At 30.4% G+C, this 26,052-nt stretch overlaps 7 protein-coding genes across 13 annotated transcripts in view; 3 read left to right on the forward strand and 4 right to left on the reverse strand.

The window, feature by feature from the left end:
- Window positions 1-223: 223 nt before the first annotated feature.
- Window positions 224-1,350, reverse strand: Burs (Cuticle-tanning hormone bursicon). The gene is made up of 3 exons (XM_035867438.2): window positions 1,314-1,350; window positions 1,031-1,197; window positions 224-367 (listed from the first exon to the last, which is right to left on the reverse strand). The coding sequence occupies exons 1-3, from the start codon at window positions 1,348-1,350 to the stop codon at window positions 224-226; spliced, it is 348 nt and encodes a 115-aa protein (XP_035723331.2).
- LOC118443795 (zinc finger CCCH domain-containing protein 10) lies at window positions 1,062-15,546 on the forward strand. Of its 2 annotated transcripts, none has more exons than XM_035871276.2 (4): window positions 1,062-1,204; window positions 12,690-13,311; window positions 13,442-13,727; window positions 13,973-15,546. In XM_035871276.2, exons 2-4 carry the CDS (start codon window positions 12,782-12,784, stop codon window positions 14,441-14,443), a joined length of 1,287 nt encoding a protein of 428 aa, XP_035727169.1. In that variant the 5' UTR covers window positions 1,062-1,204; window positions 12,690-12,781; the 3' UTR covers window positions 14,444-15,546. The 2 variants fall into 2 exon arrangements, with proteins under 2 accessions (XP_035727169.1, XP_035727178.1); XM_035871285.2 differs by lacking the exon at window positions 1,062-1,204 and adding an exon at window positions 10,083-10,286.
- On the reverse strand, window positions 2,872-4,018 carry Pburs (bursicon subunit partner of burs). Of its 2 annotated transcripts, XM_085655071.1 has the most exons (4): window positions 3,888-4,018; window positions 3,445-3,499; window positions 3,191-3,315; window positions 2,872-3,116 (listed from the first exon to the last, which is right to left on the reverse strand). In XM_085655071.1, exons 1-4 carry the CDS (start codon window positions 3,903-3,905, stop codon window positions 2,946-2,948), a joined length of 369 nt encoding a protein of 122 aa, XP_085511197.1. In that variant the 5' UTR covers window positions 3,906-4,018; the 3' UTR covers window positions 2,872-2,945. The 2 variants fall into 2 exon arrangements, with proteins under 2 accessions (XP_085511197.1, XP_085511196.1); XM_085655070.1 differs by lacking the exon at window positions 3,888-4,018 and having other exon boundaries at window positions 3,445-3,574.
- Window positions 3,791-5,196, reverse strand: LOC118443806 (G patch domain-containing protein 11). Its single transcript, XM_035871299.2, has 3 exons — window positions 4,618-5,196; window positions 4,013-4,560; window positions 3,791-3,928 (listed from the first exon to the last, which is right to left on the reverse strand). The coding sequence occupies exons 1-2, from the start codon at window positions 4,841-4,843 to the stop codon at window positions 4,016-4,018; spliced, it is 771 nt and encodes a 256-aa protein (XP_035727192.2). The 5' UTR covers window positions 4,844-5,196; the 3' UTR covers window positions 3,791-3,928; window positions 4,013-4,015.
- On the forward strand, window positions 5,992-9,875 carry Slmap (Sarcolemma associated protein). The gene has a single exon (XM_035871215.2). It carries the CDS (start codon window positions 7,181-7,183, stop codon window positions 9,572-9,574), a length of 2,394 nt encoding a protein of 797 aa, XP_035727108.1. The 5' UTR covers window positions 5,992-7,180; the 3' UTR covers window positions 9,575-9,875.
- A 207-nt stretch (window positions 15,547-15,753) lies between the features above and the next one.
- Dpck (Dephospho-CoA kinase) lies at window positions 15,754-17,938 on the reverse strand. The gene is made up of 3 exons (XM_035871314.2): window positions 17,667-17,938; window positions 16,899-17,190; window positions 15,754-16,769 (listed from the first exon to the last, which is right to left on the reverse strand). The coding sequence occupies exons 1-3, from the start codon at window positions 17,776-17,778 to the stop codon at window positions 16,466-16,468; spliced, it is 708 nt and encodes a 235-aa protein (XP_035727207.2). The 5' UTR covers window positions 17,779-17,938; the 3' UTR covers window positions 15,754-16,465.
- A 783-nt stretch (window positions 17,939-18,721) lies between these two features.
- The window catches only part of LOC118442157 (neurobeachin-like), a 42,523-nt gene continuing 35,192 nt past the window's right edge, over window positions 18,722-26,052 (forward strand). For 2 of the 5 annotated variants that reach the window (XM_085655319.1, XM_085655317.1), the window contains exon 1: window positions 18,722-19,108. In XM_085655319.1, the coding sequence (XP_085511445.1) occupies window positions 18,950-19,108 (159 nt within the window). In that variant the 5' untranslated portion in view covers window positions 18,722-18,949. Of the gene's footprint in view, window positions 19,109-21,413; window positions 22,181-26,052 lie in introns of those variants that run through there. The other 3 variants (XM_085655318.1, XM_085655320.1, XR_014981860.1) reach the window with 3 other exon arrangements.

Raw genomic sequence — 26,052 nt, forward strand, 5'->3', positions numbered from 1 at the left:
TAAAGTTCATCACGAGGCGCGTATTTAATTATCGTTTGAAATTCCCGCGATCGTCATCTTCTATACCATCAGTACTGGCCGTTTCTACACGAAAACAATATGGCGGTACAAAACTCGTGGTGTCAAACGGTTTGCTGTTAACATCAATGTGAAAACGACACATCGATTCGAATTTAAAAAGTTTATGGCGTTTCGCGAGAAGTTTTTAAATTCAATAAAGAGTTTAAAAAAATAAACTCAACTTTCGGAATTTTCTTTCTCCTGGTTTTGCTTTCGGACAGAAAAGGGATACACTAGCCTCCCTTTCGCCGCTTTCTTGACAACACATGCAGCTTCTTTCCATTTGCCAAATTTTCGATCCGGACACCTGTAGCGAAAGGTAAGTTAAAACTTTACCATATAATAATCATATTAATTAATGCGATTAAGATAATACGATTAAATGTAATATACATTCAATTAGTGAATATTTTTACGAAATAGCATCCAAAACAATGACTTGCTTAAGGATATAAATTTTACTGTGAATCATATTATGCTTTCTTTATAATATAAACTTTATTTAAAATTATTTATTTATTTTATCTAATTAAACAATAATCAAGACATTTATTTGAGTCTTAGAATGTTTTCCATGTTTTAATTTACTCTAATATTTTTTTAAGCGCTTTATTATAAATAAGTTTTAGTTTTATTATAAATAATAATGGAATAATATTACATGGTTTTCATGATTAGTACACATATATATGTGTGTGTGTGTGTGTGTGTGTGTGTATATGTATTATAAAATTAAATGTTAAACTTAACAATTCCGTGTTATATTAATTCTTAACTAATTAAATAATTAACTAATTAAACTTAACTAATTGTAATAATTTTTATATTCTGCTAAATATTCTGTAATTTTAATATGGTTATAATCTAATTATTTTGAACTTTTTTTTAACAGTATAATAAGATATAACTCTTTTTAAAAGTTCAGATTGTTTTTTGAAACATAACATAGTTAAAATATTTTTTATTTTACCTGTAGATAGCTGCTACAGCGTCCTCTGCAAGCATAACTAGGTATTGGTTTTGGAATACAGCCTGGATATTGAAGAAAGTGTATCACAGGAGTTGCTTGACATTCGTCAATTCCTACGATTGCTTTAGTATTCTCAAATAGAATACACATCAGCATACTCGTTATAACTACGCAGTAAGTAATAAAATCCGATATTATTACATTTAACTTTTAAGTTATTAAAATCGATTATTTTTAATACTTTTTATATTCGATACTTGAAAATAATATTTTTTTTATTTACCAACGTGGCACCACAATATCCTTTTATTATGATACATTCTGCTGGCTCTCTGGCACTTTACTGTGCTTGTTGAGCCTTTGCTGTAAGCTTTTATACTCTACGGGTGGCTATTTTTCCTCCCTTCTCTTAACTACATTTCTAAATGATATTAAGGGTGTGTATATCAAGTTCACACTATTATATATTCCCTTCTTTATAAATGTTTAGTATTTATAATCTAAAATATTATATAATAAAAGATTATTACTGTAAGGTATCACGTAGTTAAAACCAATAAAATAATCCATTTTATTAAAGACTAATAAATGGTGTAAATTTTCAGTATGTGTTGCTATAATGGTTACATACAGAATATCAATGGTTAAATACAGAATATCAATATTATTTTTAAATATTTCAATTGATATATTTATCTAAGTATTTATTTTTAAAAATATCATCAATTTCATTTTTAAATTTTCTTTAATTTGATATTATTCTTCTGTTATATATAATATATATTCAATTTTATATATATATATATGTATGTATGTAGGCATGTATGTATGTATGTATGTATGTATGCATGTATGTATGTATGTATGCATGTATGTATGTATGTATGTATGTATGTATGTATGTATGTATGTATGTATGTATGTATATATGTATGTATGTATGTATGTATGTATGTATGTATGTATGTATGTATGTATGTATGTATGTATGAATGTATGTATATATGTATATGATGTATGTATGTGATGTACGTATGTAATAGATGTATGTATGTATGTATGTAAGTATGATGTATGTATGCATGTATGTATAATATATGTATGTATGTATGTATGATGTAAATTGTATGTATGTATATAAAATGAGAAACTGTATGTGTATATATAAAATGAGTATTATTAAAATTCATTTGTTAACATTATTTTTATAAATATATATAATCAAAAATATTAATATATCACAATATAAGAATATATAATGTTCTATTTTTAAACAGTTATTATAACATGCTTCTTAAATAATATACTAGCTATAAATTTTTATTTATTTAATAAGTTTATTATCTATTTAATTCATTTAGATGATATTTATATAAATAATATTTGATATGCTAAAAGTCATTCTCTTAATCATTGCCTTGAAAAAGTTACATTATCGTTACAAGGTCAAATGGAACTAAGCATTAGAAAGAAAAATATAGAATCCACAGATCCGATATTCTGATTTTTGATATCATTAATATATCATATTTTTAATATTATCTTTTATGAATATATAACAATTTGGCTCTTAGGAGTTTATGTAGGAATTATAACAAGCGTAGTAAAAACTTTGAAAGCTTTAACTCTATATTGTTACTAATTTATAATTATTTAACTTAGATTAAAATATTTTTGGATTCATATCCTAATATCAATAGTATTTTATTAATATTCCTAATATTCATAATGAAGTTCATTTATTTTTTATTATAAAAAAATAATATTTGATATTTTGGAAAGGTAAAGCATATACAGAAAACATATTTTTATGAATATAATTTATTGTAAGCAGTGGTACAAGTATCTCCACATTTTTAATTCGTTATTTTTATCACAACTTTGCCTCAATTTAAGTTTATTTCATTGTCAAATTTCATCTGGAAAAATTTCCACATTTTATACACTTGCATTCTGCTGGCTCTCGCAATTTTATTTCCATGACTCCATCTTCATTGTTCATTAACTTTATTCCATCTGCATCATAGCATTGATTTAAAATAACAAGTCTCTCCTTCAAATAACTTTCACGGCAACAATAACATTCCTGAAAGACAAAGTAGATATATGTATTTTATTTAGCAATCCATCTTTATTATATATTATAATTAGTATATATACCTTAGCAAAACCAGTGGCAGTAATAACACTTGGTTGTACTTGTGAGGTACAAAATCCTTCACACTTAGTAACTGATATATCACCACTGCATGTTCTTTTTATATGTCCAACCTCATCATATTCATCTATGAAAGAAAATAGCTCAATTATATCTTTTTTTATTTTGTTTATTTATATATATATATATATATATATATATATATATATATATATTTTTTTCTTCATTTTCTTAGTTGTATATTATGATATTGTACCTTTAGTAATATGAATTTCTGATTGTAATGTTTCACAATTTTCATCTTCTAATATCTGTGCAATAACACAAAAATTATAGTAGGATGTAATGATCAATAAAAATATGGTAAATTTTGTCATTATGAGAATAATATTTAAATATTTTCTTTTCTCAGGATTAGTTTACTTTTAGTAAAGATCTGATCAAAGTACAGAGGAGAAATGAAACCAGAGAAAAGGAAACACTTGCTTTTATAAGAAAGTATCCCCCAATATGTAACAGCTTGGGGTGTTGAACCCCTGCTAAGAGTTAATAGTCAGTGAAACCACTTCTAGCTTTTACACTATAATGTGCTTGATTTCCTAGCATGATATACTTTTTTCAAAGTATTTTGCATTATGTATTTAATAGCTTTTTTATGTTTTTCTACGTGGTAGGGGGAACTGTATCAAAATAACTTGCCTGCCTTTGGTAAAACATTTTCTCTCATATGTAACTCGTATCTAAATTTGATAACATTAAAAACCAGTGTAATATATAAAAGTAGTATATTGAATTATTGAATTGATTATTTATTTTTAGTGTACTTTCTAATGAACATTTCTTGTACATCCTGGACAATTATCCCTTAAATCATTTTCATCTTCAAATAATACACCACACCAAATACAATAAAAGTACTTTTCACGTAAATATTTTGTCAGAATATCTAATTTCTCATTAACAGTAATATCTTCTTCTTCTTCTTCTTCTTCTTCTTCTTTCTCTTCTTCTTCTTCTTCTTCATTTTCATCTTCTTTTTTCTCCAAATCATTTACCCAAAACCAAGATTCTAAAGGTTCTTCTTTATTTGCTTTAGCATCTAGTTGTTGACAAACTTTTTGGCTTTTATATAAATCTACTTTTAACATTTGTTCTAATTTTGTTTCTGCCAATCTTTCTCGGAAATCTTGCATATGTGAATTATCTAATCGTGTATCTACTATTTTTGATTTGGTTTCTTTTTTTGCCGATGTTTTACCTAATCCATGTCGATCAGCTTTCAATTCTATTCCAATTGGCTCAATCATACCTGATTCTGTTTTTCCTATACCTTGTCCTGGTTTATATCCCATTTTCATAAGCAAAGCAAAACCTATAAGCAAAGAAGAGATAAATAGGACTAACTTTATAAGTTATTTGTAGAACTCACCTTTATTACTACTTGCTATGGCATTAGACATGCCCTCTTCTCGTTTTTCACGCTCTATTAAATGTATTGATTTATTTTTTTCTTTCATTTTTGCTTCATGCTCAGCTTTTCTTTTTTCTAATTCGAATTGTCTTTTATCTGTATGTCTATAAACTAGACTTGGCGTAGCACATTTTTCGGACAATTGCAAAAACTTATCGGACATATAATCTTCATCATCTGACATTTTAGTTTGTTCAGTTATTTTTATACTTAATATCAGAAGAAATTTTTTATATAAACTTTCACTTTTGACAAAAATTTTTTATTAACGTCAGTATCACTTATCAATTATCGTTTAAGATAAATTTTATATATGATTTAAAGAAGTAGATCATTTATTTATCGATAAAAATTTCATATTTATGCGTATATCTTTTTAATGTTTAAGTAGTTCTTAGTACAATGACTTTAATTGGGAAATACTTTTAATAAAACACTATATTTTGAGGTTAAGACGCAGCTGTGCTTATAACGCGTACTAAACGTACAACAAACATAGTCTCTCTCGTAGAGGCGTCATTAATGTAGTAGAAAAAACTGCATCAATCATAAAAACTTTTAAAATAGTCAGAGGATCGAATTATTTCGTATTTATTATATTTTGAAAAATATAATAATAGAATTTTAAAAAATTTTTAATCGAAAAAATATTAGGAGAAGAAAAATATTAAGGTATAAGCCAACGGATCTTTTTCAATATACTATCATGAATAATAAAACTTTGAAGCTTAGAAAATAATCAATACGAAGGTATTTATTTTAATGTTTACAGAGAGTTCGATATTTTTCAAAAGATCTTATAATTTATATTGATATTCAAGGAAGAAACGCCCGCGCATATTTGAAATTATTCAGATCAGCATGAAGATAGATAGCGTGATGTAATGGGACTCCGCTCATTTGCACGAAATGAAGAGGACACAAAAGTGAAAGGATTGACGATATCATGATTTGTCGTCTTTTATATTCATATAGATGAGAAGAAAAAGTTTATTCATAATGTGATCAGGTTTATTATTAACCTTTTATTTAGTCATTATTTAGTCGTTATTTATTCGATTGGTCTTTTGGCTATAATCGATTCGAATGAACTCGTCCAGTAATACGCTATAATACGTAGTACTTACGTGCCTCAATTATGTCATCATCAGCAATTACTCATTTTCATAGAATTCCCAATGAACTAAGATAAAATTTGATTGATATATTTGAACCATATAAGATTAATAAACGTGACATTTATTTTTTCATCATTTACATCTCAAAGATATTTGTTTCGATAGAGATAATATTCTTTTTGAATAAAAATTCATTTGAGAGAGAGAATCATGATAAGAAGGCATGTTTATCTCTTTGGTTAATTTCCTGTTTCCGATATTTTCCACCGATAAAGCCAGACAGGTTCTTACCAGGCTGTTCGTTCTTTCGTTTGCTAGTTCTATAAAACATAACCTATAGTGGTTACAATTTACGAGCTTCAGGTATATTCGCTGCCGTAAGCGATACACGTACAGGTACATGGATACGTACAATTTCTATGTGTACGTATATATACATATATAGTCGAGGATGTTGGATGACGATTGGCGGCTTGTAACATGGCCGACCGATGCGCAAGTCGAGTTGCGCAGCTGACAAATTTTGTCAAACTTCTGTATTACTGTATGACTGTTATATAGAGTGTTACAAATCATTTCGTGATTGAATCACTTTGTTCTCGACTTTTGAACAATGTATCATCTAAAAGTATCGCGTTTACCTTATTTGTTGTTTGAGCCTTGTGAGAATATATAAGAGTATAGAGCGTAAAAGCGAAAGGTGGAAGAGTGAGTGCAAGATAGAGAGAAGGAAGGAGGCGTTAAAAGGAGGACTCGTTTAGAGGGAGGAAAGTGCTAACGTGTAGAGAGGGAAGAGAAGGAGAGAGAAAGAGAAGCAGAGTGGCCGATCTGCTTATTTCGAGAAACATACCTTTACCTGTTAATCGTTGTCATAGATTTTGAGAAGAGACCAAATCAGTGAATTCTTTCATTAAGCAGTAAAAGAAAATCGAAGTGGGAAGGATACGAATCATATTTTCATTTCTATCTTATCGTATCGAGACGAGACTATGCACGGAAAAAGAAATTCGTAAAGGTAACAAGGAACGATCAAAGGGAGACGACAACGAAAAATCATAATAACGAAGATAAAGATTTCTTTCCATCGTAGAAACATGCTAATTCGTCTGTCACGAGGAGGCGTGACGAGTCGTAGGTCGCAAGAGTTTCGAGCACGATTCTTCTCGTGACCGAATTCTGAGGTTCGGGTGTGTACGAAGTACACGGTGCGTGCCTAAGTACGAAATCAAGAAGAAACGATTTATCGAGATTATCCTCGATGAGATATACAATACCGCGTGCGAGTTTCTATCTTCCTCTTCCGCATTTTTTCTCGACACTCTATCGCTAAAGAATATTATTACGTCCTCAAGGCTATTTTGGAATAGAGTTCACACTGTCTGGTTGGTCCAAGATATTCGGCTATGGTTGTAGCCAGTGGTGGATGGGTACAAAATGCCAATTATCCTGCTGCTCAGAATAATAACAATCTGAGCTTGAGCAACATGCAGGACAATAAGATGGCACCGAAAGTTGTCCTGATTTGCAGGGACAACTCTCATCCGTTTCAAGAACGTACGTTGACTTTGGAAGAACCTGTGAAAATAGGTCGTTCAGTGGCCAGAGTAAGGGCTGCTCCAAATAATGCGATCTTTGACTGTAGAGTGTTGTCAAGGAATCACGCATTGCTTTGGTATACCGGTGGAAAATTTTATTTACAAGATACTCGTAGTAGCAATGGAACATTCATTAACAATCAAAGGTTAAGTACTTCAGGCTTAGAATCTGCAGCCGAAGAAGTATGTTCAGGAGACATAGTTCAATTTGGAGTGGATGTGGTAGAGAATACAAAGAAAGTAACGCATGGTTGTATAGTAGCAACAATAAAGCTTTATCTGCCGGATGGTAAAGAAGCTAAAGCTAGTCTTAGCACATCTGTTACACCGGTAGGTAGTAATGTTTCCTTAGAGGATTTATATAAATTGTATCAAGTTATACAAGAAGCTTCTAGGAGGGAAAAGGCGCTCAATTCTAAACTAGGACATCTTCAACAACTGGTAGAAAATATTCGAAAAGTTACTAATCAGTCATGGAAAGCATTGATAACGGAAGATCGTTTGTTATCATGGGTTGAAACTGTGGAAAATCAACTGGTTGTTTATTCTAAAAATTACACAGAAGATAAGATTAGAAATGAACTTGTAAAACTTCAAGAGGAAAAAGCACAATATCAAAATACAGCAAAGGAAGCATTGCAGAAAATTTTACAAGAAAAGCTGGAAATTGCTAAAAGACTAGTGCATGTAGAAACTCAATTAAGCGAAACTGAAGAAGAAAATCAGAGTTTGCACAGTGTTTCAAAATATACTCAAAATGAATTGCAAGAACTTAGTGTCAAGTATACAGAAGTACAAAAGAAACTCCAGGAAACGACGAATAAACTTTTGGAAACTGAAGAAAAATTAAAAGTAGTGAAGCAAAATGCAGAACAAGAGATACAAGTTATATTAAAAACATTGGAACGTCAAGAGGCAAAAGAACAAAACTTGTTGGCAAGATTACAAAAGTCTAGATTAAGTTCAGTTAATATTCTTAAGCAGATCACTGCCTTGAGAAATTATATGCAAACTTTGCAAGATATGGATCCAAAATTAGTTACAAGTGAAAATTTTGATTCAAAAGATGGGGAGAATCCTATTGATGCTATTAATGCAATTTTGAATAAATTAAATTCTATTAGTGCTGGCAATATAGAAATGGATTCTGAAAGTAATTTTAAAGAAGAACAAGATAATCAATTTAATTTACAAGATATAGATTCGAATCAATTGAAAGTAGTAAATTCTGAATCATTTAGTTCAAAAGAGAAATTAGATGACTTGGCAGTGGGAAATGATAATTTAACAGAATATATTTTGCCGCCTCCATCTAGGAGAACATTAGTAAATGGAAATGCTAATTTAGACAATTTGGATATTAATTCGGATGCTGATATAGATTCGGATGCAACGGATGAAACATGCAGTGTTGCTAGTGATGATGTTAGCATAAAATCGACTATAGAAAACAAGAAAGAAGAACATGCCTTTGGAGAAATTAAAGAGATATTTGTACCACATAAAACGGAAGTTAGATTTGCGTCCAATGAAAATGGCGAGCAATTAGAAGTTTATTATGAGCCAACAGAACAAACAGAAAAGGAGAACGAATTATTAGAAAAAGCAAGTGATACCGTAGATTCTGAAAAGTCTTTCAGAGAAGTAGAGAATATAACAACAGAAAAATATGAACAAATTGAAGAGAAGAATGTCAACGAAAAAGTTGACTTAAATAAAGACTGTGACGAAGATCATCTAGAAGGAGATTATATTAAGACATTAAAGCCTATGACTAAGAATGAAAGTATGCAACAGAGTTTGCATTCAAAAGAATATATATTGCACACTCTAATTGGATCTTTAGATTCTTTAAAAGGTGAAGACAGCCTGGAAGCACAACAAGTGGTCAAGCAGGAATTAGAAGAATTAAGAGACTCGTTGATTCATGAACCAACTGAGATCATTATGGATAGGTTGAAGGAATTGTATTATCGTGCGAAAAATGAGGCTCAAAGGATGCAGGAAGTTAATGAAGAATTAGTAATAGTGAAAGAAAAGTACAATGCCTTTTTAGATGAAAGAGGAGAACTATTAAAAAAATATACCACATTAAAGCAACAGTGTGGTGATCTGCTAAATGCAACCTACACTGTGCCAATACATTATGTTGTTCCCATTGTAATAGCGTTAGTCTGCATGTTGCTAGAAAAAATCTTCTAATGTTTTTTGCTTTTGTAAATAATTTTCTCTATGAGAAGTAATATATCTCCTTTTTAATTTTTTATCTACAGTAATAATAATAATATTAATAATAATAATAATAATAATAATATTATTATTATAATAATTAATAATAGAATAAAAAAAAAAAATAACAATATTAGCTATAATATGTGGTGCAATCACAAACTCAAGTTTTATTCTGTATAACTGTAGAAGTGGATTTAGGTCTGGAAAATTTCTAATCTCTATTTGAGAAATTTAACGTTTTTTTATATGATTAAGATTAAACAAATTTGTAAATAGTATGATATACAAATGAACGTATCCATAAAGAACCAAATTCAGGAATTTTTCAGTTTTTACTTTTTTTTTTGTCCTTTTTTTTTCTTTTTTTTTCTTTTTTTCTTTTTTTTTTTTTTTTTTTTTTAATTCTTTTGGAGGAATGAAAAATCAAAGGCAGTATTATATATTCTATGGACATATGCATTGTGTATCGATTTAAAATGAAACTACGGCTAGATGGAACATATTTAGAGAAGAAACTAGACAATACCACTGAAAATGTTCAATATGCTGCCAATCTGAATAATCATATCTTTTCAAAGTTGTGGTGGCATTTAGTATCGGATTACAATGCCACACGCTTCGTGTTAACACGTCGTCGCGATTATTTATAATGCAACGTCTTCGTTGGATCGATCAATGAATGGCAAGTGGCTATGACACAAAATTAACTGAGCAAAGTGTGTTCATCAATATATTATCTCATTATTTTCCGTTTATTGTATGTCTTTTCTTTTTTTTTGCCTGAGTATGAAAGTAACAAATAAACAAACAAACAAAAAAGAAAAAAGGGAAAAGAGTATAGAAAAAAGAGTCTTATTTTACAATCGACTATCACGTTGAGATCACGCATGCGAACAAATTTTTATAAAATGTGTTGTGCGGTGGCTGTAAATCTTTCTTCTTCTTCTTCTTCTTCTTCTTCTTCAAGATTTCTTATCGCAAAATTTATCTTACCCAAATTACCGTTTCGTCACCGATATCTATTACATGTATACTCATTCATATACACACACACACACACACACACACACACACACACACACACACACACATAGATATACAATCTTTTTGAAATTAATAGTTTAAAGTTCACTTTTTTCTTTCTTTTTTTATTCTTTTTATTTTTTTTTTTTTTATTTTTTATTATTTTTTTTTTTTTTATCTTTCATATTATCATTTATAGTTGGAGTGTCGTTTCATAATACATATGGCACGTGTTCAGTTGTTTGTAAAAAGATGTGTTGCGTAGTTTTTCACCGCAAGCGTGCTTCGTGCACAGGCATGTTATTGATTGAGTTGTTTAAAATAAAATTGATTTTGTAATGGTACCGCAAGTTCTATTTATCGATAGTGTATAATTACGATTATCTATTTATCTATGCGTTCTTAATCAATGTGTTTTTGTCCACGCGGATTGTGCAAAAGCTTTAAATGCTCACTATTTTCGAATTTAATTATTATTTAAATAATACATTTTTCGTATATTTCTTTTTTTATTTATTTTTTTTTTATAAATATGCACGCTCGATCTATATCTTCATTTGCATTGATATCATCGTATTAGAAAGCATATCTAATCGACCGACCTAATAATTATTAAGCAGATTATTCTCATATACTTGTAGAATTTTTTTAAAGCTAATCGGTACAAGGATTTTTCGATCCTACAGCGATAAAAAGAAAATGATCTAGGCATCTATTCCAAAAAAAAAAGAAAAAAAAAAGAAAAAAAAAGAAAAAAAAAGAAAAACGAAAAAAAAAGAAAAAAAAGAAAAGGAAAAAAAAATTGATAAAAAGAAAAAGAAAATATAGAAAGACAGATTTCCGAATTGTACACTTTTCCATTGAATTCTTTTTATATGAATATAATCGAATTTAATCGTACCTTGATTCATTAGTTTTAATTAGAGTGCCATTGCTCGATCAACATTTTCCGCGTTAAAAGAATTATTAAAGAGACGTAATTATAAGAGAGAAAGAAAAGAAAAAAAGAAAGAAGAGATTGGGTTATAAATATATTCTCGATTTTTGTCTTTCGAGAGAAAGAAAATCAAATAGTCTCTCACGATTGTCACTTTCGTCACTTGAATTTAAAAAGAAAGACAAGAGAATCGTGGAAATTTATATAGCAAATCCTACTTGTACATAATATTGTTGATATAACCTTAATACTAATGTATAAGTCATAAAAAATAAAAATTAACTTAATTGAGAATGTATTTTTTTCTCATTTTGTAAGACCTAAGGCATGTGAAACTACTATAGTAGAGTAAACAATAGATCAATTATAGTTGTATTGTCTTTAGACATTTTATAAATTGAAAAAAAAAAAAAAAAGAAAAAGAAACATTTTATATCAATTTAATCGTTCAGTTGTGAATCATTATTCTTACGAATCTTTTGTTATTTTGTTATTATAAATTTCTATCGAAACTTTTTGTACATTTGTACGAAAGAAATTTCTGTTCGAACAATAAATCAAAAACATGAAAGAGAAATAAAAAAAAAAAGAAGAAAATTAATAAAAAAAAAAAAATAAAGAAAGTAATAAAAATTAATAAAAAAAAGTGGAACAAGCCGGTAGAAAAAGAAAAAGAAAAGAGTGTATTTAAAAAAGATATATTGAAGCGCAATCGATTCGAGTGCTATTTTTAAGAATTATATATGATACAGGTCGCGTATCTGTATTTTACATTCTCTTGATAATTCAGCCTATATTCAGTTTTATATCAATTGGCCATATGCTACTGAAATAAACGTAGACCTCTCATGAATGGATCCCTTTCGTTAGCATCGTCGCTTCTGCGACGTTTTGATGCGAGAGATTATGTAATTTAGATAGGAAAATACGCGTTGATACGTACCTCGCGGTTTGAAGGATCGTTGAATATAAAGACGACATTTTATATGTTAGACGACATTATATATGTTATGTATCTTTTTACACGCTATTGTCGACCGTAATACGTAATAATAATAGATACAAATTTCTAATCTATTTTTTCTCTAACTTTTTATGATTCTTTTGTTTTTGTTTTGTCTCTAGATACAGGAGATCGTCTCCGAGGAGTATAATTAATAAAACGAACCATACGAGTATTATCGTAATTATAATCTTGTAATGCTGATGTCAGAGCAATGAAGAAGTTGAATAAGAAGGTGGAAAACTCGTCGAACGACCAAAATAAAAATATGTCGGATGGACAGGTCACGAATGGCGATACCTCACCCACTCGCATCTGTAGAGATTTTCTACGAAATGTTTGCCACAGAGGGAAACGTTGCAAATATCTTCACGAACGTTCGGACGATGATCCGGTCGAGGGTTACACATTTTGTCATGACTTTCAAAATGGCATGTGCAATTGGCCGGGTTGTAAATTTTTACATTGTACGGAGAACGAAGAGAAACGTTTTCGTGCGACGGGAGAGTTACCGGCTCATGTTTTAAATAGGTTGAAAAATAATAGTGAAAAGTCCGAGTATCCTCTTTGCAAAGATTTTATTAAAGGTACTTGCCAAAGGACACAGTGTAAATACAGACACGTGAAGAAGGAAGAACCACAACATAGTTTGACCCAAACGTCGCATAACAGTGCGTCAAGACCTCCTCATAATTTCAATAGTCCTAGCAATAACGAAAGTCGTAGATATGAGGAGGACAGAAAGTAAGTAATAAAATCATGTCGGCATGTTTCTTAGATCATCATTTTATTTTTAGATAATCCATGATTTTCAAAATAAAACAATTTCAATTTGTCAAGCGCCTATTAATCAATGAATTATATTTGTATATAGTTTCCATTGGCCGATGGAGGAACAACACAATTTAGTCGCAAGCAATGGCTATAATACGTCTCAGCATCCAACAGATTACATAGGACCACCGGAGCCAAAGCGACGAATAGTTTCCGGTGAGACGGTCGTCCACTTCGAAACTTCGCAAATCGTTGGTCAACATACCGCACAGCCGGTTACACCAGGCTATTATTATCCAGTAATACCTCGTAATGAAGCTAGGGCTATTGTTTTAGAGGATGAAAATGCATTATTACGAAAGAAGATAGAGGAACTAAAGAAACAGGTTATTATCTTCATCGGACTCGTAATATACTCTCCGAGTGAATCATCAGATATTTATTATTATTGTTGTTGTTGTTGTTGTTGTTGTTGTTGTTGTTGTTGTTGTTGTTGTTGTTGTTGTTGTTGTTGTTGTTGTTATTATTATTATTATTATTATTATTATTATTATTATTATTATTATTATTATTATTATTATTATTATTATTATTATTATTGTTATTGTTATTATTATTATTGTTATTATAGGTCAGCGATTTGACCGCAACCAATGAGTTTTTGCTGGATCAAAATGCTCAATTGAGAATGTCAGGAAAGCGAACTGCAAATGTGACTGCTGTGACAGTCCCAGCGGTTACAATTACAAACACCGTTCCACCGTCTCAAGCTCCTACTCCACAACAAATGGTCAATGCCGCTGTAGCAGCTGGTACGTTACGTACGGTTACAGCGAGTGTAGCCACTGTTCCAGTAAGCATAGCTACGGTCGCACCCGTATCTATTGCTGCGGTGTCCATGGCTCCTGTCTCGATTCCACCACCTATCGTGACCATGGCACAGCAGACTATCACGATGAGTGGTTCAGGTCCACAAGCGACAAATCAACAACCACCTAATACGCAACAACCTGCCAGTTTACCTCTTTCAATATCAGGTGCAACCGCACCTTTGGTTTCCTATCCTATCATGACTCAAGAACTTAGGCCTGTTTTGCAGTAATGCATCGACCGGAGAAAGCTTTTCGGTTTACTAGGTGAGTCAAGGAATAAATAGTTGCTTTCTGTATTTGTGACTTTGGGGCTTGAACTTTGACCGAATATCTTTATAATAATACCTCGTAAAGAAATGGTGAAAATGCAGAAAGTAACAAACGTATGTGTGTACCTAGCCGAAATGCGTCTGTGTACATCTAAAGGATGACTTTAATGAATACCAAAAAATATTGATGGAACTGCTGTTCTCATTATATTGGAAAATTTATATAATTTATTATGCAGGGTAAACGTAAAAACGCGACTTTTATAGCAGTACAGTTTCCATGCACTCCTTTAAGATGTTCATACATCTTCACACGATTTGTATATATTGCTTCCTTCTGTGGTTCTAATTTCTCTCGAATATCGCATTTTTACTTATCTCTTTAAAAATTTACTCTGCAAAGTAATGAAAAATGAGGATCGTATGAATGTAATCAGTATAATGTGTGATTGAAATATAAATTGTTTCCGATTTATTAATACATACGTAATTGAATATGTAGAGGTTGATAAAGAAACAACAAATCACTGACTTTGTTTTATATGATAAACATCACAAAAAAAATATCAATATATGCGTATAGTCATTTGCAAAATAGCTAAGCGAATCTGTGAGAAAAATTGTAAAGTAAGAAATATGTAAGAAGGAACTCATTTAGATTATTAAATTAATGTAAGTACAAAATAGAATGAAATATATTAGGTCACAGTGAAGACTCGTCACTGAATTAAGGTAGTAGCGAACCCTGTAACTGTTTTCTGTATGCAAGGCTGTAAATATTTTGTTGCTTCATTGTTTTCCAAGAAAATGTTTATACTCCCATTTTCAATAAATAAGTCGACTATTCTTATAAAATAGCAATATTTTAATAAATTAAATACACATCAAGGCCCATTGTGCATATTTATGTAAACTTTTGACAAAATCGTCATATTTAAATAAGGGGAAAAAAAAGGAAAAGAAGGTAAGAATTCTAATCATAATTTTGACGCGTAGGGATATATAAAATATTTATAATGAATTATGAAAAAATATTTGATTTATTATGTAATGTTGATACATCTTCACACGATTTGTATGTATTGCTTTCTTTTGTGGTTCTAATTTCTCTCGAATATCGTATTTATTGGTTTATTGGTTTATTTGGTTAATTATGTAAGTAATTGAAGAAGAATGGATTATTGAAAGAGAAAGAAGAAAAAAAAAATTATATAATTTGATTATATAACAACTCTTAAAGAAACAACTTTATGTTGTTAAAAATCCCGAATCTTTATTAAACGTACCACCACATATTACATTTTTTTTCTTTCATTGATATGAGTACAATCTATGGTATATTTTAACTTCAGTTTATATAGCATAAATGCAATTGAATAAAATTAGCTATAAAGAAGAATAATCTTAATACATAAAATAGTTGATAAAAAAAAATATATATTATACTACAATATATATTTGGTAAAAACCAAAGTATTAATTATTTCTGTTTTAGGTAAGAACAAAAATATATTTTAGTTGCGTTATGCCGTACGTAATGTTACAAAGTTATTTTCATTCTACATATTCCTTCTGATGTAATAATCGTAGTTTTTCTTGTGTTTTTAAAATTTTTAATTGTATATAAAATGGAAGTTGCTTGTAATTTATATCATTATTTATACACATAACATTATTTTTGGTTTTTAGATCTTTGATATGTACAGTACTGTAATCGTTTATTGTGAAGAACACTGTCTTGCATTTTTCAGTACGTATATTTGATTATCGACGAATCAATATATTTCATTTTTTACTTTAAAATATATGTATATACACTGTGTATATATATATAAAAGAAAATAGCAGTGTGTCAATGCATATATGTATGCAGTTATTGCATTTCTTTTAAAAATAGGAAGATTAATTAAATTAACATATTTGGCTTAATACATTCCTCATCGTTATCAGAATTCGTGCTGTAACTTTTGTTAAAACTTATTTCTATGTTGTTGCTGGCAAGGATTTAAATGATCTGTTTCTTAACCAATATGCACCAGCTAAAAGAACAGTGCAACAAAAACCGACTATAAAACGTAATTTCCAATGGTACTTTGAACATCTCAACACATTAATTACTTTAATAGTTTGTTCTCTAGTATCACGTTCGGTTCCTGAATTTTCTATTACAAAATTTGCCATATCTGCTTTTTTTTCTAAAGACATTTGAGCTTCTATTCTTAGTTTTGCTTTAGCTTCTGTAAATCCCGTACGTTCTATTAATCTTTGTAATTGTAGATCCTCTTCGCTGAAAATGGTAAGTAATTACAAATATTAATATTGATTTAACAACAATAATAATAATAATCATAATAATAATAATAATAATAATAATAATAATAATAATAATAATAATAATAATAATAAAACAACTTACCAAGTTACAACAATAATCTTATGCAAATAATTCAACATATGTCCTGATTCAAAGAGTAACGGTAATTCCAGAACTATAAATGAATGGCCTTGTATAAAATATTTAAATGTTTGCCAATATATTTCTCTATATATGTCTGGATGAGTAATAGCATTTAATTTTTTTCTTTTTTCAACATCATTGAAAATAATATCGCCTAGTTTGGCTCTGTCAAGTTTTTTTGTACTGAGAAATACCTCAGGACCAAATTCCATTTGTATTTTATGCCAAGCTGGTTTTCCTGGTTCCACAACTATAAATATAAGAAGTATAATAATTAAAAAGCAATATTTCTTTTAAATCGTAAGGTGAACGTCGATAAATTTATATTTTAAATAAGAGATCTTATATTTTTTAAATAGATATTTTATTCATTTAAGAAGCTTATACTTGACAAAGTAAAAATCATTTTGAATGACTTTTACTTATATCGTACAAGAATCTACATAAACAAACTTTTGCATTAAAAATTTTGTTACAAGGAATTACTTTTAAAAGAATAATTATATCATCTACGAAACTATTTAAAACAATAACTACGAACTATTTAAAACAATAACTATATCATCTACGATGTCATCGTGCAATAGTGTAATAGTGCATCGTGTAATAATGAAAAATTCGAGCCGATGTATATTTTTCATTAATTCTTAATACTTTTATCTTCTTACGAGTAAAGTTCATTTTGTATTCAATGTGACACTAGTAATACAATTAATCATATCTAACCTTTACGGGCTATCGCATCGGCATCAATGACGGGTATGCCATGTTCGCGAAATACACCAGCCACAGCACTTTTTCCAGTGGCTATTCCACCTGTCAAGCCTACTAGGAACATTATAAAGATAATTTAGATTAGAAGTCTGCAATATTTTCAGAATCTTGTCACGTCAACATCGTCATTAAACTATACATAGATTCTAAAAAGCTTAAACTACTCCGTAAAAGTGAAACTTATAAGAACGAACGATGTTCTTATCACGTCAAATCTTTCTAAATATTTCCTTGAATTTACTAGATTTTGTTGCGATAAAAATATCCCTAGATCATATACAACATAGATCATTATGGTTAAGCTTCCGGTGCATTTAAATTCAAATTATACAAAAAATATATAATTGCTTAACGATTGATTTGTAATGTCGGACAATTATATGGTTAGAATAAACAATAATAATTTATTGTGCACTTATATATACATATAAATATATATATATATATATTCATATATATGATAGTAAATATTTAAATTAATAGTAAATTTTTTTTGCACTTTCAGAGAAGCAAATAAATAAACGAGATGAAATAAATAAAACAGAAATAAAAAGTGAAAAAATATCTGGATAGAAAAGATAAAACATTTCGATTGATAGAATTAAAATTATAATTAAATAGAATTTGGAAGAAAGATATAAATAAAATATTGTTATAACAATAGTCGTAAATTATTAAACATCTTTTCTATTTATATCTTTCGATAAATCCTAAATTGAAATATATACGTCAAAGTAAGCAATGACATATATTTACTTTTATTTCCAATTAATTCATCGTATCTATCTAGTTATCGATTAATTCGTTTATATTATTTACTTTATATCATTTTCTTTCTAAATAAAATAAAAGGATACGCATATATACATACGTACGTATATATGTATGTAGTTATTTTATTGAAACTAGCGGTCACCCCCCTCCAAAAGCATAGGTAGATTAAACCCCTACCACTCAACGTTTACATCGTGCGCTATTTACGTTCAGTCTCTTAGCCGACAGACGGCGGTACGGACGTATTATCGCGCGCGCGCTCCACGTTCTAGGAACTTTTGCCTTTGGCGTACTGGCAGATTCCTCACAACAGTGTCTACTCTCAAAGATGGCAGATCAATTTGTGTTGTATTATCATGTGACGGTGAAAAGCTCTCGTTGATAAGGCGGTACGTGCGTTAACTGTCGTAGATTTTCTTCCTGTGGAAGGACCGCGTTCCACAAAGTCGAAAATCGGCGCGATGGCGGACATGAAGAGTCCACCGTTCAGTGATATTAAGAGGCCGGAGGAGGTGGTGGCGATGGCGATGAACGACAGCTTGAAATTCGCCGTCCTGATTGGCCTGATCGAAGTGGGACAGGTGTCTAATCGGGAAGTTGTCAACACGGTGCTTCATTTGGTGAGTGATCATTCTTTTTTTTTCTTTCTTTTTCAATTTTTTTTATATCTTTTTTTTTATTCCTTTAAAAGAAAAACGTCAATGACATTTTTATTATGATCAAAGGATTTGGTCGAAAGAGTTTGGCCAGTGCCGTAGTATACGACATAACCTGCCGGCATCTTCGGGGGTGTGTGGTTGACTGAGGAGAAAAGAAAGACAGAGAGAATATCACGTTCTCTCTTTCTCTCTTTCTTTCTTTCCCTCTTTATTTTTCTTTCGTTCGCTTGTTCGTTTCTCCATTCGTCAATCAAATCCTTGTATTAAGGTAAACTGTCAAACGCGCGCCTCGATGTTTTTCCCTATTTTCCATTCGGTTACATTTTTTCTGACGCGCTATATTGAGAACGGCCACGCGTTTTTCACTATTAAACCTCTTATCACGAGTCAAGAGTTTTATTTGTTTTTTATTGGAATGAAGAAAAAAAATTGAACTTGGAGAATCTCATGAAGGAAAACAAAATCTTTGTATTTTTTAAAAATATCATTATTTCTCGATCGTGAAGAGAGAGAGAGAGAGAGAGAGAGAGAGAGAGAAACGTCGGAAAACCACGTTTTCGTTACTTCGTCTCATCTCGTCTTGTTTCTTCTCTCTTTTTTTCTCTTCTCGTCCTCTTTGCCTCGTTTCGATTAGGTTCACGATTGATTTCTCTTTATGATCTTTATTATCGATCATTCCATGTCATAAAATTTTACAATTTCGATCGTTATTATACCTTTCATCATAATACTTTATCATTATTCTCATTCTCGCCAACGGGGTTATCTCGTCCGGATCCATTTAGGAAACTTTTCGACGTGTCCGTCAACCGACAAATTGGCCCGGAGCGTTTGTTTCCCTCTACCACCTGTCGAAAATTAATTAACGAATTTTGAGGATGCACGACAGAAAATGCGCGCGCGAAAATCTCTCGTTTTCGTTCTCGTTCTTGACGTTCCTCGGAAGTGAATTCGATTGAAATATTAATAATCAGATTTATTTCGGATATCGTTTCTATCGTTGGTATCATTTTGAAAAACCTCAAATAAACTAAACTCAATTCGTGGATTATTTTAGCTTATAACGTATACAATATATATTTATATGATATACGTATCCAAAGGAGTTTTTCACGTATATGAAAAATATGCGCAGGTGATTAAAAAAAAAAAAAAAAAAAAGAGAGAGAAAAAAGAAAGAAAAAATAAATAAAGAAGATGAAGGGACGGCAAAGGGATCGACATAGTATCTATCGTTCCCTTTGACATGTCTCTTTTGCGTGCGATCATTCACTATCCGGACGGTATATAATTCTTTTTTTTTTCTCTTTTTTGGACAACTGAGAAGAACGTTATCGATAAATCGATAGCAATTTTCTATGAAACTATACGTATTTGTTATTTGTAGAATTTATGAGAATGATGCAACGGAGATCATTACATACGTAGAGAAAATCCAACGTAATCGTTATTTTTATTTTCAGTTTTCTGTTTGTCTTTTTTTTCTTTTTTCTTTTTTTTTTTCCTGCATTCATCTCTTCCCACCCAGCCTCCTCCCTCTCTCTCGTCTAAGAATATTTACTGCCATTGCTTTAAGTCATTAATATTGAGTTTAATCGACGTACAATTTGTTACTTTCATTCAATTTTTTTTTTTTTTTTTTTTTTTTGTATTTATATGCGTCCTTATGTGTATATATATATATTTTTTTTTGTTTGCTTTTCTATAACAATATACACGATAGAAAAATATATAGTAGAAATATCGATGGTGGTATACTTTCGTGTGAAATAAAAAAAACAATATTTTCTCGAGTGTTGATGAAGTTAAAATGAATAGTATTGATATTATTCTAGAAAGTCCATTGATTGAAGTAACTTTTGATAGCGAATACAATTTACTAACGTTATCTGTCCAACGATAAAATTCATTATCGGTTTTGTGAGATATTCAATAGTTTTTAATGGAAAAAGGTGTAGATAGAGAAAGAGAGAGAGAGAGAGAGAGAGAGAGAGAGAGAGAGAGAGAGAGAGAGAGAGAGAGAGAGAGAGATTGATAGATCTTACGTAATATCATGAAAATATCTTATTTTAAAATATTACAAAATTGTATGTAGGCAGAAATGTGTATTCTTTCTTTCTCTTTCTTTTTCCCCTTCTAATTCCCCCCTCTCCCCCTTCTTTCTCTCTCTCTCTCTCTCTCTCTCTTTCTCTTTCTCTCTCTCGTTCTTTATCTTTCAATTTTTTCATTTTTTTTATTTCATGGTCATAATGTTACGTCATGGAAGAACGTTTCCGACAAAGGTGTGGTAATCATTTAAAATACCCGCCTTTATTCGAAGAACGAACGTATAAACGAATAAACGAAGAAACGAAGAAACGTATGAACGAACAAACGAACGAACGAATGAAGAAAGGAATGAAAATGAGAGAAGAGGGACGATCGTTTTACAATAAGAAAGACAAATAACACTGCACGTGGCACCGATTAATAATCTCTTACGTAGGAGATACGTTCTACGTGTCGAACAAGTTTTCTTCTTTTCGCTTTTTTTTTTTTGTTTCTTTTTCTTTTCCTTTTTTTTTCTTCATTGATCTTCAACGACCATTGGTCATGATAACAGGGCCAAAAGCTTCTAACGAGAGCTTTTGAGCGTTTTTCGTTAGCGATTAAAGTTGTAAGAACGATTCGATTGATCGTAATCGATTCGTCGTTAGATCGATACCTTTAATTTTTGTTAATATCTCGTTTAATTGGGCATACTCGTTTTATTACGTTTCTATTTTTTTTCTTTCACAATAAACACATTCGTGATGTGTTACGAACAGATGATGTTAATTATATTTTGTCTGAAAGTATGATAATTAAAATTAGGAAGAAGAAAAATTAAAAAAGTTAAAGTTGCGAATGAAGTATCTGGCATAAATTGTCAGAAACAAAAACGAAATTTAGTCGACTGCTGATTAATGAGTTCGCGAGATTTTATTTATTTATTCTTTCTTTTGTTGCGAATGACTTTACGTGATTACATATTTATTTATAAAATAATAAATATACTCATGTCGATTATAAAATAATAAATATAATCAGATCAATTGATTACGATTATATGTTCGATTCGATGTTTTATTTTGTACGAATGATTTCTCAGAATTATATATTTATTTAAATCTATAGATACAATGAGTATATGTGTGTACATATACATATACATAGATGCATATACGCATGCGCGCGTGCATTTATTGACATATATTATATAATATAGATAAGGTAAAAAATCGTTTGAAATAGAAATATGTGATGGCTTTATATATATGTTTTTATCAATCCGATTTATTTTTTATTTCCCTCTTTTTCCTTTTCTGTTTTTTCTTCTCCTTTCTTCTTCTCCTTCTTCATCTTTCCTTTTCCTTTTCTTTTTTTTTTTTTTTTTTATACACATTATCTACTCTAAGCCAACATAAATGTAGAGTAGAATTCGTAACGGACTCGAATTAGCGTTGGCGTTGTTTGAAATTACGAGCCTATCACACCGCCCTTGAAAGCCCTTAATCTAGCTATTGTTCAAGGTGGGTTACCGCTGCGAGCATCGGATCGCGTGTTACGACGTTGATCATCGATCTCTCTCACTTACTCTCTTGTGTGTGTTCCCTTTCTGTTGGGCTGTTTGTTTTTTTCTTTTTCTTTTTTATTTTTACTTTTTGTCCTCCTTCATTTTTCATAACGAACAAGTTAAAAACGTGCGTGCGATGCTACGAGGATTTAGATAAAAGAAAAAAAAAAGGAAAAAAAATAGAGAAAAATCATAAAAAGGAAAATTAAAAAAAAGACAGAGAGAGAGAAAGAGGGGGGGAAGAGAGATAGAGAGAGAAAGAATAAGAAGAGATATGAAGTATCGACAAATGCTACGACAACGAATTTGCGTTAAGCGAATAGCGAGCCAAAACGATAAAATTTCTCGAGATTATTTTTACGGTCGAAGGAAGGCGTCCTCTTTCTTTTTTTCGATCAGCGAATAGCGTGCATATTTATGGTGTCACGTCGATTATTTCGAGAGAGAGAGAGAGAGAGAGAGAGAGAGAGAGAGAGAGAGAGCATATAGGAATTTTTCGATAGGAAGCTTTTCGTTCATCGTATCACCTTGACGTCGACACGTTGATAAAATGTTGACGTTGAGATTAGATAAACACGTATGATCGACGTAGAAGAGAAATAGAACGGATTTATCGCAAGCTTGAAAGCTCCAAATCGATATTCGTATCTATTAAAAGTAGAAGAGATGAAGAATTTTCTTTCTTTTCGCTCTCTTTAATTATTCTCTTAACATTGTTTTTAGCCAAAAAAAATTTTTTTTTGTTTTTTCTTTCTCTCTTTCTCTCTCTCTCGCGCTCTCTCTCTCTCTCTCTCTTTCGATCGATCGATCGAACTCTCCTCGAATGGATTTCCTTTTCTAGAGAATAACAAATATTCGATATGCTTTTATAGTTTTAAAAGGATTATTACGTATATATGTAAGTACATCAATAGAAATAATTTCGAATTAAGTTGATTGAAGATTTTTTAAAAATTTTAATTTTAATTTAAACTTATCAATGAAATAGGGAAAGAAATTTAAAAGTATGTACATTAATACATTAATGAAATAGAGAAAGAAATTTAAAAGTATGTACATTAATACTTACATGCATATGTTGGTACGTTATTCATAAATTTTTTAGTCAAAATTTAAAATCGATCATGTGCCGTAAGGATCATTTAATTTAAATGTTTTTACTTCTTATTATCTTTCCTATGATAAAATCGTCGTTTAAGATCGTTTACAATTTTCTTTATTTATCTTTATATTCTCTTTCACTCTCTCTCTCTCTCTATCTCTCTCTCTATCTATCTATCTATCTATCTATCTATCTATCTATCTATCTATCTATCTATCTATCTATCTATCTATCTATCTATCTATCTAACTATCTATCTATCTATCTATCTATCTATCTATCTATCTATCTATCTATCTATCTATCTATCTATCTATCTATCTATCTATCTATCTATCTATCTATCCATCTATCTATTTATCTATATATATATCTATCTATCTCTTTCTCTTTCTCTACGTTCTCTTCCTTGTTTTTCTTTCTTCGTCATACTTGCAGATTCGTAATATTTATCGTCAAAGTTGCACATCATTCTCCGTATTTCGTGATTCACCTTGAGTTCCCTCGTGGATACCTCGTTAATTAACAAGAATATACATATATCCTTTTCCTTTTGCGCTGTTTTACATAGAACCAGATTTTCTTAAATGAAACATGAAAGTAAAGGAGAATGATCAAGGATTACGTGAAAAAAGAAAAACAAAATGGAAATGAATTAAAATCTTTTGCGAATTTTCGATTTAACGAAAAGAGGATTTTGTATCTCGTTTAAAAATAAGAAAAAAAAAATGAAAAACTAAGGTATTTTACAAAAGTCTCTAAGAATCGTGATTTAATTTTTTCTTCTAGTTCTTTTGAATCTTCATGTATAAAAAATTAAATCTTTTATTTAATCATTTAACGTAATAATAAAGATATAATATTTTTTCATTTCTTCAATGTATAATTCCTTCGTCTGTTTATAATCGATCTAACGTGTAAGGATATATAAGGAAAAATCTGGATTATTTAAATTACGAAAATATAGATGGAAAGAAGAGAGAAAGAGAGAAAAAAGAGAGAGGGAGAGAGAGAGGGGAGGGATGGAAAACAATTAACGAGATTTAATTAAAGCGTTAAGAGATATTTAAAAAAACAAGAAAAATGTGCTGAACAAAACTTAAGGACGAAGAGGAGAAACAGGAAAAGGAGGAAGAGAAAAAGGATGGCGGAATGAAAAGCACTTAAAAAGGGAAGAAAAACTCTGTGCACGTTTTCTAAGATAGCCATTGTGAATTACCTTTTTAATTGTACCTTTATTTATTAGAAAGGGTCATTAAGCACCGTTTTGGTCTGCGTCGAGTAACGAGTACGAGTTGTCACACTTGTCGGCTTATCGATCATCACGACGATGCAACGAGTCACTTCGGTACGTCGCGCGAAAACATTAGTCAACAACATTTTTAACTCGGTTACTATGATTTAAAGCGGAACTTTTCCTGTTTGTTATTTTTTTTCCTCTTTATTTTTTTATGTCATTCTTTTCTTTCTTCTTTTTCCTTCTTCTTTCTTTTCTTTTTTTTTTTTTTTTTTTGTTTTTTATTTATTGTTTACGGAAAACGAAGTACAAGTTTGTCTTTACCTCACTTTTGTCGTGTGACCTTCTCACGATTCGCTTTAAAAATGTCGTCTTTTATCTTTTCTTTGTCTTTTTTGTTTTCTTCTTCTTTCTTTTGTTATCGTAATTTTCGTTTTATTGTTGCCAGCAGTCCAAGCATATCAAACGATCGTATGTTTAATCGATCGCACGTATGTATGCATGCATGTATGTATGTATATATGTATGTATGGATGTATGTAGCTACTATTACAAAATTTCCATGCAAAGAGAAAATGCAGATCAACTGTGGGAATTGCAAGACAGAGAGAAAGAGAGAAAAAGAGAAAGAGAGAGAGAAAGAGAGAGAGAGAGAGAGAGAGAGAGAGAGAGAGAGAGAGAGAGAGAGTGGGGGGATGGAAGGGAATTCGCCATGTAATGTCATGATATTTGTGTTGTATATGTATAACGGAGAAGTAGGAAGAGTTAGGATAAGGGTGAAAGTAGACAGACAGATAGAGGAAGGAGAGAGGGAAAAAGAAAGAGAGAGAAGAAGAGAGGAAGAGGTCAGACTCAGATAGCCGTGTATACGTGTTGTCTATACACATACACATATGTACGTATATATGTATATATGTATATATGTATATATGTATATATGTATATATGTATATATATTTGTCGATACACGT

This window comes from Vespa mandarinia, chromosome 2 (assembly GCF_050613455.1).
Source record: "Vespa mandarinia isolate Hongniang chromosome 2, ASM5061345v1, whole genome shotgun sequence".
NCBI lineage: Eukaryota > Metazoa > Arthropoda > Insecta > Hymenoptera > Vespidae > Vespa > Vespa mandarinia.

Excerpts from the sequence above, each read along its gene's own strand:
- Pburs (XM_085655070.1), bottom strand. The coding sequence starts at position 3,565 with ATGACAAAATTTACCATATTTTTATTGATCATTACATCCTACTATAAT. Across the intron at positions 3,316-3,444 it reads AGAAATTCATATTACTAAAG|ATGAATATGATGAGGTTGGA; the intron begins GTACAATATCAT and ends TTTCTTTCATAG. Across the intron at positions 3,117-3,190 it reads CTGCCACTGGTTTTGCTAAG|GAATGTTATTGTTGCCGTGA; the intron begins GTATATATACTA and ends TTTGTCTTTCAG.
- Slmap (XM_035871215.2), top strand. The coding sequence starts at position 7,181 with ATGGTTGTAGCCAGTGGTGGATGGGTACAAAATGCCAATTATCCTGCT.
- LOC118443795 (XM_035871276.2), top strand. The coding sequence starts at position 12,782 with ATGAAGAAGTTGAATAAGAAGGTGGAAAACTCGTCGAACGACCAAAAT. Across the intron at positions 13,312-13,441 it reads AGATATGAGGAGGACAGAAA|TTTCCATTGGCCGATGGAGG; the intron begins GTAAGTAATAAA and ends ATTTGTATATAG. Across the intron at positions 13,728-13,972 it reads TAGAGGAACTAAAGAAACAG|GTCAGCGATTTGACCGCAAC; the intron begins GTTATTATCTTC and ends TTGTTATTATAG.
- Burs (XM_035867438.2), bottom strand. The coding sequence starts at position 1,350 with ATGTATCATAATAAAAGGATATTGTGGTGCCACGTTG. Across the intron at positions 1,198-1,313 it reads GATATTGTGGTGCCACGTTG|TTATAACGAGTATGCTGATG; the intron begins GTAAATAAAAAA and ends CTTACTGCGTAG. Across the intron at positions 368-1,030 it reads GCTGTAGCAGCTATCTACAG|GTGTCCGGATCGAAAATTTG; the intron begins GTAAAATAAAAA and ends CTTTCGCTACAG.
- LOC118443806 (XM_035871299.2), bottom strand. The coding sequence starts at position 4,843 with ATGTCAGATGATGAAGATTATATGTCCGATAAGTTTTTGCAATTGTCC. Across the intron at positions 4,561-4,617 it reads CATAGCAAGTAGTAATAAAG|GTTTTGCTTTGCTTATGAAA; the intron begins GTGAGTTCTACA and ends CTTTGCTTATAG.
- Dpck (XM_035871314.2), bottom strand. The coding sequence starts at position 17,778 with ATGTTCCTAGTAGGCTTGACAGGTGGAATAGCCACTGGAAAAAGTGCT. Across the intron at positions 17,191-17,666 it reads CGATGCGATAGCCCGTAAAG|TTGTGGAACCAGGAAAACCA; the intron begins GTTAGATATGAT and ends TTATATTTATAG. Across the intron at positions 16,770-16,898 it reads AAGATTATTGTTGTAACTTG|CGAAGAGGATCTACAATTAC; the intron begins GTAAGTTGTTTT and ends TACCATTTTCAG.